The sequence below is a fragment of the Heloderma suspectum genome, chromosome 2 (genome assembly GCF_057233095.1).
Source record: "Heloderma suspectum isolate Gila_16-S chromosome 2, 16-S_ref, whole genome shotgun sequence".
NCBI classification, from domain to species: domain Eukaryota; kingdom Metazoa; phylum Chordata; class Lepidosauria; order Squamata; family Helodermatidae; genus Heloderma; species Heloderma suspectum.
The window spans coordinates 100,301,413-100,321,572 of record NC_139459.1 but is presented as its reverse complement, the minus strand read 5'-3'; the positions used below and the strand labels follow the sequence as shown (position 1 = coordinate 100,321,572).

The 20,160-nt window shown below is 43.5% G+C and overlaps 1 protein-coding gene and 1 pseudogene across 4 annotated transcripts in view; one reads left to right on the top strand and one right to left on the bottom strand.

The window, feature by feature from the left end:
- The first annotated feature begins 540 nt into the window (after positions 1 to 540).
- LOC146352540 (cytochrome P450 1A1-like) lies at positions 541 to 12,620 on the top strand (annotated as a pseudogene). The gene is made up of 6 exons (XR_014787754.1): positions 541 to 1,362; positions 3,063 to 3,188; positions 4,009 to 4,098; positions 4,195 to 4,315; positions 7,838 to 7,924; positions 9,749 to 12,620. The product of XR_014787754.1 is annotated as a cytochrome P450 1A1-like (transcript).
- A 4,754-nt stretch (positions 12,621 to 17,374) lies between these two features.
- The window catches only part of LOC146352539 (uncharacterized), a 62,097-nt gene continuing 59,311 nt past the window's right edge, over positions 17,375 to 20,160 (bottom strand). For all 3 annotated transcript variants that reach the window (XM_084834291.1, XM_084834292.1, XM_084834293.1), the window contains one exon: positions 17,375 to 19,400. In XM_084834291.1, the coding sequence (XP_084690417.1) occupies positions 19,230 to 19,400 (171 nt within the window). In that variant the 3' untranslated portion in view covers positions 17,375 to 19,229. The remainder of the gene's footprint in view (positions 19,401 to 20,160) is intronic.

The window sequence follows — 20,160 nt, the reverse complement described above, 5'->3', positions numbered from 1 at the left end:
GCTGTATCTGTATCCTGGCATGATGGAAGAGTGCCTGTCCTTCGCATGGCTTCAGCCATGTAATTCTTTGGCCCAGGGGTAGGCATTAAAGTGCTTCTCTCCATAAAATGTGTGTCATGCTAGCATTTGATATATAGTTGAGCCCAGAACCCTGTCCAGGATGTAGGAGAGAGCAGTCCATGTACAAAGCGTTATAAGTTGCAAGTGTGTTGTATGATGTTTTCTCCAAGTGCTTGGGGGCCTTCTGCTTGCTAGGAGGAAAAAAAAATAGTTTTACCATATTGGGGCCAGTAGAGAATATGTAAAGATGTGTGGATGAGAGATTCTGGAATTCCTGAGCGAACCTCTGAATCCTTGATTGTATGAAGAGACCCTGAGATAAGGCAGCAGGAAGCAAGTGGATTCTGTTGTGTAGAAGGAAGTTGAGCTGCATCTATATTGTTATGTTCACAATATCTACATGTCTACACATTTCTACAAGAAGTTATTGAAAGCAGTTGTTTCAATTTCTGGTATTTTCCTTTGCAGATCCTTCCTTTTCTGAAAATGAATTTTGCCGCTCCTGAGAAGGTTTCCTTTTCAGAGGTGACCATTGCCTTATTTACAGTAGCATCTATTTTAATTTCTATAAAAATGTTAATGAAGAGCAAACAACCACGTCCACAAGGACCTTGGTCACTACCGATTTTAGGGAACCTCCTCCAGCTTGGAGAGTACCTGTATGTTTACTTTGATCACATGAGGAAATATGGAGATGTGTTTCAGATAAAGATGGGAATGATCCCCGTTGTGGTAGTGAATGGCTTAGATGTTGTGAAACAGGTGCTTTTGAGAGATGGGGAGAGTTTTGCTGGCCGACCTGACATATACACCTTTTCTTTTTTTGCTAATGGAGAGAGCATGTCATTTTCTGTGAAGTATGCAGAGAGCTGGAAGCTTCAGAAGAAAATTGCCAGCAAAGCTTTGAGATCGCTCTCCAAATCCGAAGCCAAGTCCTCAACCTGCTCTTGTCTTCTTGAAGAGCATGTTTGTGCGGAAGCTTCAGAACTGGTGGAAACCTTTGTGGAGTTTTCAAAAAATGGTAACTTTGACCCCGCTACCATTACTACCTATACTGTTACTAACATTGTCTGTGCCCTTTGCTTTGGCAAGAGGTATGAGTATAACAATGAAGAATTTCTGAGTGTGGTTCAGCTAAATTATGATTTTATAAAAGCCACCAGTGTCTTCAATCCAGCTGATTTTATACCATATCTTCGTTACCTTCCACTCCCTGCTGCAAAGGTTGCTTGTGAATTTTGTGGAAAGTTTAATCAATTTGTTGCACGCTGTGTAGAAGACCATTATACCACATATGATAAGGTAAGCTGTCAACAATGGAAGCTGAAAAAACCCAGAGGGCCTGTTCAGATGATATGATACCCACAGAACCACTACATACTGAGAAATTATGTGTACAAAAGATAACCAAAGGAACAATAAATGTAATATTTCCTAGTTCAGACATTACATTTCTAAGCATTGTGGAAGAATAGAATGGTGTTTTAGATCATATTTCCTTTTTCAAAATTCATATATTTCCTGAATGTGCAGGCTTTCTGACTGGTTTCTATAACAGTTAAAGCATATTGGTTTTCAACAAGACATTGTTTACTATTTATACTTTAACATTTTAGCCTGCTTTTCTGAAAAAAAGAAATGAGGTGTCGTACAACAACAACAATGAAAACACAAAGCAGTTAAACATATTGGTGGCACCTCACTCCAAATCCCATGATGACTGCACCCAGTGACTTCATATAGATCAGGGGTGGGCAACCCTCCAGATGTTTGGGTCTAAAGCAGCTACCTACCATGTGAATGTTGAAGTCCCCAGAACGACTCCCTTAGGGTTCGCCAACACCACAGCAGAAACCACCTTAGCCAACCTGAGCAGAGTGGTCGGTATTCCAGCAGAATCCCTAATCTCTGTGGCTCAACACCAGATGCAAATACTCAAACCTGGCACCTGAATGGACTGAACTCCTGGTGAAAGAAATGGACTTCTTATAGATGGCAACAGCTTCCTTCCCTGACCCGCCAGCTGTTATTGCTGTGCACTGCATACCCAGGGAGACAGAACTGGGACAGACAGACCAATGCCACCTAGCTAATCCGCCTAAGTTTCGGTTACACACGCCAGGTCGGTCCCTTCATCCACAATCAGATCCTGGCTGGAGGGTGCAAATAGAATACAATGCAAAATGTGCCATTAAATGCAGTACAGTGCGGTCAGAGTTAGAGTGCAAAACAGTGAGGTTACCAATAAACATATTAAAGTGCAGTCATAATCGGATGTTGATATCTCAAAAGCCTGTTTTTCTCATCAGTACCTGCTAAAGTGCCACGTTATCGCTTAGTCAGGTTACCAATAAACATATGTATTAAACTGTAGTCATAATAAGAGGCTGACAACCTAAAGGCTTGTTTTTCTCATCAACACCCCTAAAGTGCTAAGTTCTCGCTACACAAAATAGGCTCTAATATTAAAATAAGATGGCTATTGTTCTAACATACATGCTCCCTAGGAAGTGTGATAGGATCCCAACAGGTACGCACATCTTTTAACACCAACCAACACCAATATAGACTTAAAAGGCTCGGGTTCCCTAATCTGGTTTCCTAGGAACATTTACATAATTTAAAAACGCACGTGTGTGTGTGTATCTTTAATGCTTTGAAGCCAGTGTTACCTGAAATAACCATGTGGCACTGATGTCCCCTGCATCAATTGTAGCATTGCTTTACTCCCAAATCAGCCTGCATAGGATTGTTGCTGAAGGAATTTATTGCTACTGTTAGCATTATTAATGTTTGTTTACTGAGTAATGTTTATATTAATTATTACTGTTCCCAAAATAAATCCATAGAGTCCAAAGCCTTTTGCTTGGCTACGAGGAAAAGTACAAAGATAGATTCCATGTAGCTTGATGTAGAATGAAACAAATTACTAGTTACCAAATCTGTAGCTTTAAAAGTGGCTTGATGAAAATAGTATCCAGGGTTTTGTTTGTTTCCTTTAGAACCATCTCAGAGATATCACTGATGCCCTGATTTTAGTGCTAGCAATGAAAATGGGGCAGATGGGAAAACTGCAGCCATATCTAATGATAAAATTATAATTTCTATCAATGACATCTTTGGAGCTGGTAAGTATTAAACATTTTTACCAATAGGGGACATTTTAAACTTATCCCTTAAAGCATAGTTGCCTGTTGCAGACCTTTTGGGCAGAGATGATGTGAAGACCTTGTTGGGACCAGAAGAGGGCCACCATTTTTGTTGCTGGGTACAGCAACTATGACTTAAAACTGGTGATAATAAAAAAGCGCGATAGATTCCAGTCTCTTTGTCCTGGGGCCGATCTACATTGCGCCCATCATCTCAATGAATTCAGTGTCCTGTCGGGTTAAACGCTCTCGCATTAAAATGTGATTATTCACATAATTTTCCCCGTTGCGGTGCTTCATCGAATGGGCGAGCTCAGTTCACACTCGAGCTCTGTGCTGTTTTCCTGCTCTTAAAGATGGAGTCTCTCATTGGAGGATCAGAAACTCTTCCTGTTTCTGCTGATTCCAGGCCCACCACGCTCACAGCTCTCGACGGCCCCATGTCGTCTTCCAGCTACTGATCGCATAGCTTCCTCAGCACTCAATGTTTCCTCAGCAACAAGCAAAGGGTTGGATGTGCGCACGCTTGTCTGATCTCGGAAGCTAAGCAGGGTTAGCCCCGGTCAGTAGTTGGATGGGTGGCTGCCTGGGAATCAGGCTTCCTGCATTGAGCAGGGGGTTGTTCTATCCCTTCAAATGAGACTAAGTTTTACCCCCTTCAGCTTTTTTTTTTTTTTTAATTAAGGCTTATCTTTGAAGAATCGTGGCTTCTCCATGATGTTTTTTTTTCTAATTCAGGCATGATCTTCGAAGATTCTAATTTAGCCATCAAATATCCTAATGCCTCATTTTTTTGTAGGTTTTACTACTGTGCCATAATGTTTGGAATGGGTATTCCTGTAGTTGATAAGCGACCCAGAAATTCAAACTAAAATTCAAGAAGAAATCGGTAATGTACTTGATTAAACTGTAAAACAAGAAATAGAAACAAGACTGAAGCCATTAGTTGTGAAATACTTTGGATTAAATATGCTCTACTTTGCAGATGGAAAGATTGGACTAAAGCCATCAAGGTTTGATGATCAAAAAAACCTGCATTACACAGAAGCTTTCCTCAATGAAGTCTTTATGAACACCTCCTTTATACCATTCACCATTCCTCACTGGTAAGAAATAATGTTGGAGAGTGGTTTTGTTTAAATGTAGGGATGGCGGAGAATTTCTCCCCGAATCTTCGGGAGGCTGAGCGCCGACGCATTCGGCCCCCCGAAGTTGGTTGGGAAATTCTCCGCCGGCCCCCCGCCCCTCCCGGGACGGGACTTACCTCCTGCGAATGTCCCTCTCGGCGGCGGGTCCCGGCAGTGGTTCGGTGGCATTTTGTCACAAGCGGGGGTGGCAGCCGGTCTCCCGACCGGCTGTTGCCGCCGCCATTGCAAAAAAAAAAAACTAACATAAAAACCGCTATTTGCGTTGCCCTTATTTTCGCCGTAGTCTAAATCTTTACGTAGACTAGACGGGCCAAAATAAGGAACGCAAATGGTGGCGCCCCATGGGCGCCGCCATTTGCGTATGCGCTTTTATTTTTTCTTTTCTAAAGTCACCCGTGATAGGCTACGTGACGATTTACGTAGCCTATCACGGCTGACTTTGGAAATCTAGCCATGATAGGCTACGTAAATCATCACGTAGCCTATCACGGGGTCTTTTTTTTTTTTTTACTTTTTGTTTCGCGGCTGAGGAGACGGGGGGCTTCTCCCCAGCCTGAATTTCGGCCGGGCGAGGCGGGACGCCTCCCCCCCATTGCCTGAACTTGGGGGGGGGGAAAGCGAAGTGCCTCCCCCCCCCACAAAGCCAAGCTGCGAAAAGGTAAGTGACTTTCGTACATCCCTATAAATGTAAGCACGTTCCGCTAGTGCCACTATTTAACATTTTATACGGTGTTGACACAGAACCCTTACAAGGCCGTTACAGTGCAGGATTGCAGAGGAGTGGGGAACTTCTTTCAACCCTAGGGCTGAATTCCATTTCGGAGAAGCTCTCTGGACTGGAGGTGCACTCCAGTAGTGAGTGGGGCTGTAGGCAAAAAGGGGTGAGGGGAGCAAAAATCCCAGCATATTTTGGCATAAAGTTCTCAATGCTGATAGTTAGGGATGTCAGAGAATTCCGCCATGGATCTCGGTGAGGTCGAATGCCAGTGCATTCGGCCCCCCGAAATCTGTGGTGGAACAGCCTGCCCCCCCGCAGATCCCCCCCGGGACGAGACTCACCTGGGGTGGATGTTCCGGGTGGCGGCGGCTCTGGCAGTGGCTTCAGCGGCGGCGGCAGCTGCGGCGGCTGATCTTCCGACCGGCTGCTGCCGCCGCCATTTGCAGTCTTGTTGTTTTGGTTATTATTTTTTTTTTTTACAGAGACGTGATAGGCTATGTAAAGACTTATGTAGACTATCACATCCTGGTTAAAAAACAAACAAACTGCATACGCAAATGGCGGCGGCTATGGCCGCTGCCATTTGCGTTCCTTATTTTTCACGTCTTAGTCTATGTAAATATTTACGTAGACTATTACGGCGAAAATAAAGGGGAACGCAAATAGCATAGTGGGTGCTATTTGCGTCCCTTTTTGATTTGCCGTTTTAGCCTACGTAAATATGTACGTAGGCTAAAACGGCGAATCAAAAAGGGATGCAAATAGTGTCCACTATGCTATTTGCGTTCCCCTTGATTTTCGCCATAATAGTCTACGTAAATATTTACGTAGACTAAGACGGCGAAAAATAAGTAACGCAAATGGCAGTGGCCATAGCCGCCGCAATTTGCGTACGCATTTTTTTTTTTTACCCAGAGCCCTCAGCGGCCGGAAATCCGGCTGCGAACAGTTCTGGCCTGGGCCTGGCCGGCTGCTCCGCGGAGCCGCCGCGGAGCACAGCCGGCCGTCGAGGATTCTGGGGGGGAGGACCGGATCCCCTCCCCCCCATGGAGGATTCCGTGGGGAGGGATGGAACACCTCCCCCCCACCATGAACATAATCCGCGGAAAGGTAAGTGACTTTCGTACATCCCTACTGATAGCTATGTATTTATTTTACTTTCGCTACTGCATTTTATCCTGTTTTTCAGACAGTTGTTGCCTAAAATCTTAGAGGCATTTCAATAGGGATGTCAGCGAATTCCGCCACGGATCTCAGTGAGGCCGAATGCCAGTGCATTCAGCCCCCCAAAATCTGTGGCGGAACGAAGCCCCCACCCCCCCAACCCATGAAAGGTGCACGAAACGGAGCACTTACCTGCTGCCGTCCATGCTGACTTGTGAATGGTGGCCGCCTGCAGCCGCCATTCGCTTCTTTATCATAGCCGTGATAGGCTACGTAAATACTTAGGTAGCCTATCACGGCTAATGCAGGGACGCCTTTTGCGTCCCTGCGGAGGCCGTGATAGGCTACGTAAGTATTTACGTAGCCTATCACGGCAAGCCCCCCCCCCCCAAAAAAGCAGCGTATGCAAATGGCGGCAGCTACGGCGGCCGCCATTTGTGTTCCCTATTTTTAGCCATTTTAGCCTACGTAAATATTTACGTAGGCTATTATGGCGAAAAAAAGAGAAAGCAAATAGCGTAGTGGGTAAAAACTATGGCTAAAAATAGGGTAAAAAAGGGGAATGCAAATAGTGTAGTGGGTAAAAAAAAAAATGGCTAAAAATAGGGAACGCAAATGGCAGCCTCCGTAGTCGCTGCCACTTGCGTATGCTGTTTCTTTTTTTTTTGGCTTGCCGTGATAGGCTATGTAAATACTTACGTAGCCTATCATGGCAGCTTCGCAGGATGCAAATGGTGGCTGCTACGGCGGCCGCCATTTGTGTCCACAGCAGCCCGTCCGCAGATGGAACTCCGGCTGTGGACGGCCCTGGCTGGCGGCTCTATGGAGCCGCCGTGGAGTGGAGCCAGCCCAGGGAGGATTCCGGGGCGAGGGACGGAGCGCCTCCCCTCCACTGCGAATCCAACCCGCGCAAAGGTAAGTGACTTTCGTACATTCCTACATTTCAACCTTTTAGAATGGGGGGAAAAGAGCACAAAAGTTGGGAATCCACCAAACAATTGGTGGTCAGGAGGGAAAAGGGTGTGGGCCAGGGGACGAGGCCACCTGGGAAACCCAGTAGGCTGGATTGGGATGCCAGGAGGGCCAAATTTGGCCCCTGGGCCTGAGATTCCACACCCCTGCCTTAACATTTCTAGAAGAGTGAATTTGCTATAGGCTTAAGAATTGAGATCTTACTTCAACAGTTGTGAGCTGGAATTCTTTCTCTGCTTTAGGGATGGTTTTAGCCATATTCAACACTGAATCAGCTCCAAGTTTTAAACCAGACTGAAGGCAAGATGTGCTCACCAATCTCACTGTTTTTAAACAAAACTAAAAGTGCAATCCTATATATGTCTACTCAGAAGTAAGTGCTACTGAATTACTCCCAGGTTAGTGGGTATAGGATTGCAGCCTAAGTGGGGGAGTGATGTCAGAGGAAAAATACAAAAATTTGTGGGGAAACTGGTCATTCTGGTTCAGAGTCAATATTTAAAAATAATACTGAATTGCAGACAGTCATGACAGAGTAGGGTGATACAAAGCTGTTGTGCAGATCCACAGGCATCATGCTGAACTAAAATGATGTTTTGTTGTGTTTTTTTAATTATATTTTCCAGTACCATCAAAGATGCCATTCTCAATGGGTACTATATTCCCCAAAACACTTGTATCTTCGTTAATATGTATCAAGTAAATCATGATGAGTAAGTATCAGGGCAGTAATTTGGATGATGATGATAATTCATCAGCATTATAGTCAGGGTTTTTTTTCCCTTGCATTCTTCCAAACCTGGGCGTACAGCATATATTGTGTAGGTATTTTATTATAGTTGCGACATTAGTGCTGAGACAAAGCATGTTATTTATTTGTTTATTTGTTACATTTCTATACCACCCATTAGCCAAAGCTCACTGGTCTGTTTACAAGACAAAGCTTAAAACCATAAAATATAGTAGCACAGTAAAACATAAAACCGTAAGTTTAAAACCTAATGAAACCAAAATAGTAACCAAGATAAAATGCAACAACAGTGCAAAGATCTAAAAACACATTAACACCATTTCAAAAACTGAAGGGCTAAAAAGGACCAGCTTCTTTTTGTGTATGTGGCATGTTGGGAGGGGGAGGGGGGCAACCCCCCAAAAATTCCAAGGTGCGAACGTTTGGATGTGTGGAATGGTACTTTCTTTAAATGAGGTGGTCCAAGCGTTTTTCTTCTTTTTCTGTCTCCCACCCACCTCTGAAACCAAGCTAACCTGTTATTTCATGATGGTTGCACTGCATTGGGGTTTGCTAATTTGGCTAGGATGTCCCCTGGGAAGGACACCATGTGATGACCTTCCCAAGGGCATTCCTGGGGTGGAAAAGATGTCTGTCCCATATGGGGCTTTGTTTTAAAGGAAGAGAAAGGAGAAAGAACAAAAGAAACCTTTGGACCACCTCATCAGAAGTAAGTATCCCCCCACTGCCCCGAAAGTGCAGTGATGTTCATCTGCCCTCCTGAAAGTCACCCACATTCTCCCCTCCCACACCTTGAGGGGATGAATGGTCCAGCAAAAGTGGCAGGAATGCTGCTCAGCTCTAAGTGAAATGTCTGTCATCATGATGGACAGGGCATGGGGAGAAAGGGCAGGAGAAAGCAGTGGAGGCTGGAGGCTCCGATTTCTGTGAATCCATTCTGGGTTTCAGTCAGAACTAGTCAGAACTCTAAAGGAGCTATCCAAGGTGCTGAACCCTATCCCCAAAATAGGTTCAGCATCTTGGATAGCTCCTTTAGAGTTCTGGCTGGTTCTGACTGAAACCCAGAATGGATTTACAGAAATTGGAGCCTCCAGCCTCTATGCAGTGACTTTAGAAGGGGTAAATACATCTCTGAGCTCTGCAGGTAGAAACACATATTGGACCTCCCACCAAGATACCCTTGTCAGGGGAGGTGATGGTGCTTCTCTTCCACCACCATCCCCTTCTTGGATGCTTGCTTTCAGGTATTATTTGGACAACATTAGAGGTCTTGCCTGTGTCCTCCCTGGCAGAAGCACGACTGATAAGGCTCAATCTCTTCTCCTCTCTCTGCAGTGCAAGACATGTTTTCCCTAACTATCTCTTAATTGTCCATGCTGGCTGGGGATGATGGGAGTTGCAGTCCAACAGATCTGGAGGGCACTAGGCTGCCTTAATGTATTTATGTCATGGGTGGGTGACCCAATCTCTACTTCCAGTTCGCAACCAAGTCTTTTTAGCACTTTTATCATCCCAAACTCATCTCTGCATATATGAGGGAAAATAATAATACTGTTCCGGTGAAAAGTGGACTTCTTCAAATTCTAATAAAAATCCACAAGGGATGTTGTTTTCTTCATTGGTTAGGCATGGCCAAGTTACATGAAGCACAGTGTTGAATTTGACTATTGAAATGAATGTTCCTTTTGGCCATAGCATCTGCTTTTGTTTCCTGTTCGAAGGCTGTTTTACAGAGGCCTCTAACATATGCTTCTTCTTTTTCTCTTTCGGTATGTTTTTACAACAGAACCTTGTGGGAGGACCCTTACTTGTTTAAACCACAGAGATTTCTGAATGAAAATGGGGAACTCAACAAGAGCTTGGCCGAGAAGGTCTTGATCTTTGGAATGGGGATACAAAAATGTCGGGGAGAAGAAGTAGCCTGCAATGAGGTTTTTGTAATCCTTACCACCATCTTGCAACAGCTGAGGTTGGAGAAACCTCCTGAAGATCAGCTAGATCTAACTCCAGTATATGGACTGTCTATGTCACCCAAGCCATACCGAGTTCAAGTTGTGCTGCGCACTTGACTTGAAGAAACACAGAAAGAGAGAACAGCTTTGCTTTACAGACCCAGTGATTATTCAGAGTGATAAAGCGACCCTCCCAACCTGGTGCCCCCCAGATGTTTTGGACTTCAGTTCCCACCAGCCCCAGCCAGCATGGCCAGTGGTCAGGAATACTGGGAGTTACATGCCCAAACATCTGGAGGGCACCAAGTTGGGGAAGGTTGTTGTAAAGTAATCCTGGATCTTTGTGGGCATTTGTAGTGATAGCCATGCTGGGTTTTTAATGGCTTTTATTGCCCTGGCTACAGCACTCATAATGTAAGATTAGCTGGATTGTTTGACTTTAATCCTAGCAGGCCATTAGCAAGTTGCCTGTGTACCTGTACATTTTCCCATACAGGGCAAATAGCTTTGATAAGAGGGGCAATTCAGATTGGGGAAAGGGTTAATACCCCTTCCCCAGCACCAAGGCCCTGATCCAGTCCACATAGGAGAGCTGCTTTTAACATTTAAAAAGAGATCTCCTGATGTCACATCTTGTTTGACCCTTGGTGGCCGGGTAACATGTTTCTGCTGGAGACAATTTTCTTTCTCTAATCCTCTTCCTGATGTTATGTTGGAAGGATAAAAAATGAGAGAAGCAAGAAGAGTCATGTGAACACATTACTTTGGTGTAGTATCCCATTTCTCTCTTCCCTGCCCCACATTCCCGCTTCCAATTTGATCAGGAAAGAAGCAGGCACACAGCATGAATGATAGTATTGTCAGACTACATATAAGAAGAGGATACAGAGCAACAAGTTGGTAAGGGAAATAGATGTGTGTGTGTGTGCGCTCGCGCGCGCATCTGAGAGAGATCTGTGGTGTGCAGTGGTGAGGAGAGAGACATACTGAAAGATCTGACGTTAATCTAAAATGGTTGTGTGAGGGCAGGCAAAATTATGTTTGGCCTCATAATTCTCCTGGCCCTCTCATGCCTTCTTCCTACATTACTGTCTGTAGCTAATGGATATACTTAAAAACCTTCCCACATAACAGCTTCTAACATTCCTGTGTGCCAAAATGGTAATGTGGGAAGCTGTTTTAATGGAATATTGTAGCTATCAACTGTCTAGTAATAGTTTTTAAAAATTACTTTCTGTGTTCTTGGACAAAAGTAATGGTGGCTGAGATCATTTCAGGTGTACTTACCTTTGAAAGGAAATGATATTTGTCAGAATTATATTTGATTCTTTTTCTTCTGAGTAGACATGGATAAGATTGCACTGTTTGTTCAGATTCAAAGGAGCACCCTCTAAACACAGTGCAGAACTCCTGGAAAGGTTAAGTGGCTGCCACCGCTGCTGAAGATAAACCAACAATAGAGGAAGGAAGCTCTTAATGGCATCCATTTGAAGTATTTTATCTTTTTCTTCTGTAAAATGTGCATCCACCCTTATAGATACTAAAGAATGTGCCTTGCAGTCCTATACATGTCTACTCAGAAGTAAGCACCACTGAGTTCAATGGGACTGACTCCCAGGTAAGTGGGTTTAGGGTTGCAGCCTTATTGGCTCAGTGAAGTGATTAAAGCCTTGGCTTTAGCTCAGGTGCTTGGGATTTTCTGTCTGTTCTGTAATATGGTATTTCCCATGTAAACTAAAATAAACACCAATAAAACTTGGTAGGCACATCCAAGGCAGAACTTTGCACTTTGTAGACACGATCCTACAATCTAGCTGAAGTGAAGCATTTTTCAGTGCCACTGATTTTTATGTAACAGATCAACCCTCTGCATGTTTACTCAGAAGTAAATCCCACCAAATTCAACAGCACTGCCAGATTAGTGTGTATGGGGTTGCACCTCAAGTCTGCTATGGAAATTAAAGGAACGTGCTAATCTTTGGCTGAATCAAGCCTTTCATGTTCATAACCTATCCAGCTGTTCTTGTGTCAGATCCAACCAATAGGTTTGAGGGGGGCACAGAGTACATTTTTGTGACAACACAAAAGTTGGTATAGAAAAGCTCCAGAGAAACTGTTTTAGACAAAAAGTAACCAATAAACCACAGCGAACAAGAGGCATTGCTTCAGATATTATATTACAATGTGCTTTTGCAGCTCTCAGCCCACTGGAACTTCAGGTGGAGAATATGTACCAGGTTTCATTGTGATATCGGGCTTCGGCAGTATTTTGCATTTTGTTGTCCTCATTGAAAAAGAGGTGCAAGGGTTGAATTGTGTTTGAACAAAGATATACAGATTCTGTTAAATCCTTTCTGTCTGTGTTTTGTGGATTGTGAGGTGTTGTTCATACCATCGTCTGCTCATTAATGGATTCAGATTTTTTCTTCCCTTTGGGAAAAATACGCAAAAAGGTCCACCACGTTATACAGAATTTTCAGTGGCACGTGACATTTTGCATATTTTTCTTAGCTGAGTGTATCATCAATGAGCAGAGCACACACACAAAAAAACATTGCTACACAGCAGTCTGAAGAGAGATCAGAGATGTATAAAATGTGTGTGTGTGTGTATGTGTTTAATTACATATATATTACTGTATTTTCCAGAAACTTTCATATTTTAGTATGTCTAAACATGTGTACAATTATGGGAAGTAAAAAACTGATCCACAAGTCTGACTCTGAAAAAATCGGTCTGCTGGGGAATCTGTGGGTTGAATTCATAGAAATCGGAACTCATTTGATTCTGTTGCAGATATCTCTGATATCCCCATCTTGAACTTGAAACATTGAAAGATGTTCTCCACATGTGTACCACATTCCATTCTGATGAGAACATAAGTAGAGCCACGCTGAAACAGACCAAAGGCCCATCTAGTCTGTTTCACACAGTGGCCAACCAACTGCCTGTGGGAAGCCCACAAATAGGACATGAATGCAACTGCACCCTCCTGCTTATGTTCTCCAGCAATTGGTGTACAGAGGCACAGTAGTACGGAGGGGGCATATAGCTATCATGACTAGTAGCCTTATCTTCCATGTATTTGTCTAATCCCCTTTTAAAGCCACCCAAATTGGTGGTCATCACTACATCGTGTGCTAACAAATTCCAGAATTTAAACTATGGGCACCATTTGAAGAACTTCCTTTTATGTCTCCTGAATCTTCACTTGCTCACTTACGGTAGTTTGTGGGTCCTTTACATGATGTCGTCATCCTCCAGGGCCTTGCCTGTGCTCTGCAACTATTTTAATGGGGTGGGGCGGGGGCTCTAATGAGGAAAGTCTGGTATTATTTGTGAATGGCAGGATAAAGCTTAGTGTAGTTGCACAATTCTGTACCACAGCACTACCCAGTGCTTGTTTAATGGAACATAAGGAAAGGAAGAGAAAGAAAGAAACCCCCTGCCAAAAAACATATGTAAAGGAGCTGATCTTAATCCTGCAAAGAATCTGGGAACAGAAGCCTAGGTAAAGTGGTGGATTAAAAGCCCCATGTAGAAAGGCCCCCAGACCTTTTCATCAGCTTAACAAAATGTCAACCCTTCAGCTTTTAACTTTCTTCATATATACTATTGCTTAAGCTGAACTCTTAAGTTTCCTGCTTCGTTGACTCTCTTTCTGGAACTGTTGTCCACACTATTTTGAAAAGTGTGGGGAAATACTGTTTATTTCTTGGTATATTCAGAAATGGGCATACTTCAGTGTGTCTTGAGTGTTGGATAGCTTGCCATTTCTCATGAAAGCTTTTCTACTTTGCTCTCATCTGAACCATACTTGACATTTTCCATGCTCAGAACAATTTCTATCCTTTTAACAAAATGGGTACAGTGTTCATTTTCCTAAGAAGCTTCATTAATTCATTAGGTAAAAGAAATTATATGCCATGTACAAGAACAAACATAATGGAATGGGGTGAGGGGGATTGCAGAATTGTTATGAAACATACAAGACAGCAGGGAAGGATGTAGGTGATGTTAGAGGGTACACAATGGATATTTGGATCTTGGTGGCCCGGACCTCCATTGACTTCCACTTGTTGGATTGCAACCTGGGTTTATTTGTTATGCCCCTAAAGGATCTGAGTCTCTGGTGAACAGGCAAGAGGACAGACACTACTACATGGATGCTTCTTCCCAAAGGAGAGAGGCAAGTCCTGTTTAATGAGTCATGGGAAGAATGAGACATTTGTTGGAAGTCCAAGCTGATGCCAGATCAGGACGAGGATCCTGAGTAGGCAGGAAACATTAGAGAAGTGAGGGCTGTGTGAAACTGGTATAGGAGGTTTGGAGAGTGGAGCAAAATCTAACAGATCAGGGACAATGGTTAGGTCCTGAGTCTAAGCTTCATGCAGGACGTGCTGAATTGCACAGACTAGCAGGAAGAGAAAGCTTATATAGGAGCAGGAAAGGCTCTGACCAATCATGTAGAGAAGGAATAGTGGATACAGCTTCATGAAGCTGATTGGGCTGCATCTCAGTTTTTCAAAACGCAAGTATTGGCTCATGGAACAAGGCTCCAGCTGCACTCCCAGAAGCTCTTCACTTTGAGACCTCCTGGAGCTGGTGATGCACCCCTGGGACACATTTTCAGTGCTGTAGTGGTACATGCTGAAGGGTGGGCGCTATCAGAACAGTCCCCATAGTCATGCCCCCAAGGAGAGACTAAAAATGTGGTCACCTGTGTTGATCCAGATCAACAAACCAACTCTAGCAGTTCCAATTTCCACCAAGAGCAGGGTTGTAAAGCGAATCACCCTGAATTGCCCATTCAAGACCAAGCCAGCCAAAAATGCTCTGCGTCACAACAGGCATAGCTCACAATATTGTCATCCTCCCTGCAGCCAGCTACTGTGAGGCTTGCAGTTAATTTCAGAGGGAACAGGGAATTCTGAGGGGTGTGTGTGTGGCAGATGATGCCATCATCCCATGGCAATTGAAAAGCGCCAGTGTGGCGTCCCTGTGAGCCCTGGCTCCACAGCACCACTGCATATCTCTGGAAATGGCAAAGCCACCTTTGACACCAGTGAAGATCAGGTCTCCATGCAAAAGGGTGGCATTCTTTGCAGCTCAGAATGGGCATGAAAATGGAACACGTTACATCTAAAATGGTTCACATCCACAAAGGATCTGCGAGCCATCTCCTCTGCCATTGTGTGCTGAGCCAAGATCCCAGCAAAGGGAAGGGAAGACTACAATGCATCATACAAAATGCGAGGATTATTTCTTAGGGACATAGGCTCTGTACCAGGAGAAGTGAATGGCTCCTCTGTATTCAGCGTGTCGGGCCAGAGGAATTTTCGAAGACAAGCCCTGTAAAAGAGGATGTAATCATTGGGTCAGCTGTGGATGTGCCACTAGCAGATTTAGTGCCAAATTTAGGTCAAGAAGAACTCCTGGGCTGCATATCCTCTGGATAACATGGGATGGCCAGTCAGCATCTCACCAGCATTTCCATGTGTTGTTTGCACTAACTGGCCAGTTAGAATGGTGATGGAGATGTCCTTTCATACAGTACAGAAATATGAGGGGACCAAGGACACTGTAAGGTCAACGTGATTGTTGCAATGTATGACTGGCTTCACACCTGGATGAAAATGCTGTTGTGCATGTGGTCCTCAATGGCCATCAAGTGGTGCTGTTAACTGAAACTAGCCTTTGTTCACATGAAAGCAGTGCTAATTCTTAGGCTCCCCACCCACCCCTTTAAAAATATTTATTTAAAAAGTGTTTAGGTGGTAATATTTGTACAGGGAATATGTCACCAACCAGTATTGTCTGTGATGGAAAGTAGGATTCTTTATGTAATGATTGGCTGTCTCCAGTTCTGCTTCTTTGCATTCAAACAATCATGCTGACAGAAAGACCATGTGCACCTGACAAATATTATCCCCGAAAAAGTGGTCGATGTTGAACTGGAGCGCCACCTGCTGTATGTCTTGACCATGTCTTATGCTTTAAATTCCAGCCAATAATAGTATTGAATAAGGCATCTTCAAATTGTTCTATAGACTATGTGTGAAATCACATCAAAGAAGTTATTATCAGTTTTTTCCATAAGTGTCCAGAGCTATAAATATGGTTAAAAAGTAAGCATTGCTTCTGTAGGCATTAGAAAAAACATTCCAATGGGACAAGAGTTACTAAGCTTGTTCTCTGTTATTTTAAATGATTGGCAGGGAAGGGTGAGCTTGTTTCAAAATTGAATGTAATGAAAAGCAAAGGCTTTCAACCATTTTTTCTTCTTTCTTAAACCATTCAGTGTTCTAAACTCTGATAATCTATAGTGATTTGTGGTCCCTTTGCCTGATCATCAGCTCAGTGAATTAAGTGGTAATGGGTGTGCATGAGTTGTGGGGGGTGGGAGACAATTTACATGGGGTTTGAAAAATAATCTTCAAACTGTAGTTTTAACACACTAAAATGCACAATGGAGATTTTCCACAAGTGACCACCATGTATGCCCTTCTGTTGCATCTGCTCCTAGGATATTGTGAAACTCCTTTGAAGGGCTGTGAATATTCATACAACATTCATTGGGTTGGATCAAGCTTTTTTTCCACCAGTGTGAGCAGAGTTCTGCTCAAAACGCTCCTGCCAGTAGAAAGCGGTGGGAGTTGGTGATATCTGTTGATTCCTGCTTCCTATGCAGCCCCTAATGCCATCTCCCTCGCTATGCCATAGGGTTCGCCAACCATCCACAGCAGTGGGGGGGGGGGATAGGGCAATGCAGGGGAACAGGGGAATCACCAAAGATTGCCTGCCCCCTTCTGACAGTGAGATTCCCTCACCTGACTGGAAGCCTCCCAAGGATGGAAGGAACTTTTCCTTCTGCAGGTTTATACGGGATGCAACCCATACATTCTAGAATTTCATATTAAAAATATTTGTTAGCTACAACTATGCTAATATTTGCTAGAAGCCCAAGTGAGTTGGGGTACCTCAATATCCACACCAATATATTTTTCCCAATGCATTTCAAGATGTGTCTCTTTATCAAGGGAAACTGCATTGAAAGCTTCCTAAAGAGTTACTTGGTGCTACTTCACTTAGCCCAAAGTGAGGTGTACCCATGTTAGAAGTGAATAATTAATTTCTTTTTCTAAAGAGAGACACATCTCAAGATGTCTTTTTTGTCTTGTATAGCTACCTCTTTTTTCTTGTCTTTTCTGTTTATGGCTTTTACAGCTATTTTTCTATCCTTGTCGTTTTTGGTACCTCAGTACCCACAAACAGCTGACATGAGCCTATGCACACTCTCCTTACTACAAACAGGTGGATTTACAATTATAATATGAACATGAACAACTTCCAGCAATCAGATTCAGATGAGGCTTGATGGCTGGTTAGATTTCAACAACCCAGGAGTGAAACCAAGAAGTGGAAAAATGATTTCAGAAAACAAAAATCAGGCATATCATAAAATAAAACAGCATTTTATCTAACTCTAGGTTTGTTTCCATATATGTGAATTGTATTAGGGTTTACAGCTTACATATTACAGAACTGAGTCAGTTCAGTCCACATTGTATCAAATGCAAGAAGGCCTCTTTGCTAGGCTGGCAGGATGGCAGGTGTGTCTAAGGAGCTAGTCAGTGAAAACCCAGGACAGCTCCAACGATCTAGATTTTCTACACAAGCCTGTTAATCGCTGCACTAATTTTTAGTTTCATCACAGAATTGACATCCAAGCTCTCCACAAAGAGCTACTTCCTTCCTGGTTTTCTACTACATAACCTCTAGGTGGTGCCGTGCTAGAGCAGAATAGCACAAATACACAAGTAGGAAACTACCTTTTCTTTTGCTTTCAGAAATAATACCCCATTTGCCCTGCTCTAAAAAAAAAGGGGGGGATGCTCTTTAAAAAATGGAAGCAAAACTGGAGAACTACAACATTTGTCTAAAGAACCCATAAACAACTATGAGTAAGGGATCACAAGTGCACAAGAAATGCTTTGTGTAGAAAAGCTCTACTTCTCCAGGGGATAATTATTTTGAAAGTGGAGTAATACCACAGCCCCTCACTGAAGAATAAATTTCCAGATAACAGTGGACTCCTCTGCATGAGAATTAAGCATGGAGTTTGTCTCAGCAGAGGGTAATTAAATGTTAAACCTTTATTAAAATAAACTACTGTTAATTGGATCATGCCAGTGTGTTTTACAGGAAACTGAAGATGCATTTCAAACACAAAGCAGAGAAAAATAACTTATCAAATAGACATTCAGAAACAAAAGATATGATCATTTGAAGATTACAGCCTTTTACCCCATGAAGCTTTTCTTTTTAAAGATGCATACAAAATAGAATACAAAATACAGGAATGTTCAACTTCATATACTTGTAACATCTGCTTTAAGTGATGCAAAAGGACTTCAGGCTTGGGGTGAATGGAGAGTGGGAGTCCCTTGGCAGGGTTCTTCCTAGAGTATATTTATGTCTTCTGTTTTGCGGGTGCTATGGGCTCATTTTCAAGGAGTCTTCTAGTTGCTTTTTTCATTTCCTCATCTGTTTCACTTGGGTTTCTACCCATTAACGTACTATACAATGTTTTTGCTTTTACAATGGGGCTTCCCTCCAAAGTTGGTGCATTTCTTCATCTCCTTTGTCTCATCTGATTTTCATTTTAAAGAGTGATAAGATGATGGAAAATATATACTTTCCAACAATAATTTATCACATGTGATAGAAGAAAACAAACAAGAATGTACTAGGAATCAAGACTGTAAAGTATACACATGCCTGTGTCCACAGTCTCTGAATGTACAAAGTTGTATACCAGTTTCTTAGAAGGCAGAACGCATACAATGACTCCCCTGAGATGAGGCTAATTAATGGAGTCTAACGTTGTTCTCTAGAAGAGACGGGCAGCATAAACGAATGAGCATCGAGTGCATACCTGCTTCCCAACAAGCACAGGGGTTCTGCCAATCACACCCTTCCTGCCGCAACCTCTTGTCTGCATCAGAAGCCACGCTGGACAGTTCCTCAACCCTCAAGAGTGGCTTTTCAAGGAGTGCAGGAAACTGGTGGGAAGGAAAGCACACTTGAACAATACTGGTGTTATGTGCAGAAGGCCATGTACAGCTGTTGGGATCATGGGCATTGTTTTTATGAGAATGTGATAATATTAGATTGGGTTAAATATAAGAACGCACAGCAAAAATGGACTGTGCTGCATTCACATTACTTGGTTGGGTTCTATTAGTAGCTTTAGGAACCTTGGAAAACCAAGCAAATGTTTCCAGACGTCAAATACGTACAGACTGTATCCACTCATTTTGTCAACAATATATTTGTAATGTGAGGGTTACACCAATCTGCTCTCCGTAGAAGTTCATTGATCTCTGTTTCTCGTTTGTGTAAAGACCTTTTAACCAGCTCCAAAGTGCTTTTCACTTCCAACAGAAGTTTCTTTTGTGGCAAACACACCTCCTCCATCTCCACCTGAGAGATACCAACAAATCTTGATCACCTTCTTGAACAATTGCAACATCTAGCAAGATATGAGACAATATATTTGTGTCAAAATGAGTGAGATGGGGCGAATGCTACGCCGGACACCATTTGCATCCCTGCTCTTTGCTGTGATAGGCTATGTAAAGATTTACGTAGCCTATCACGGCAAAGAGCAGGGATGCAAATGGCGTCCACTACACCAGACACCATTTCCGTCCCAGCGGCCGGAAGTCCACCAGCGGCCAGAGCTGGCCAGCAGCTCCGCAGACACGCCGCCAAGTGGAGCCGGCCAGTGAGGATTCCAGGGGGGAGGGACTAGGGATGTACGAAAGTGACTTACCTTTCGCAGATTATGTTGATGGTGGGGGGGAGGCGCTCCGTTCCTCCCCCCCGGAATCCTCGAACAGCCGGCTGTGCTCCGCGGCAGCTCCGTGGAGCAGCTGGCCAGGCCGGGCCCGGCCAGGCCAGAGCCATCCGCAGCCGGATTTCCGGCCGCGGAGGGCTCTGGGTAAAAAACCCCAAAACAACGCGTACTCAAATGGTGGCGGCTATGGCCGCCGCCATTTGCATTCCTTCTTTTTACTGTCTTAATCTAAGTAAATATTTATGTAGACTATGATGGCGAAAATCAAGGGGAATGCAAATAGCGTAGCGGGCGACATTTGCGTCCCCTTTTGATTCGCTGTTTTAGCCTACGTAAAGATTTATGTAGGCTAAAACGGTGAATGAAAAAGGGACGCAAATAGTG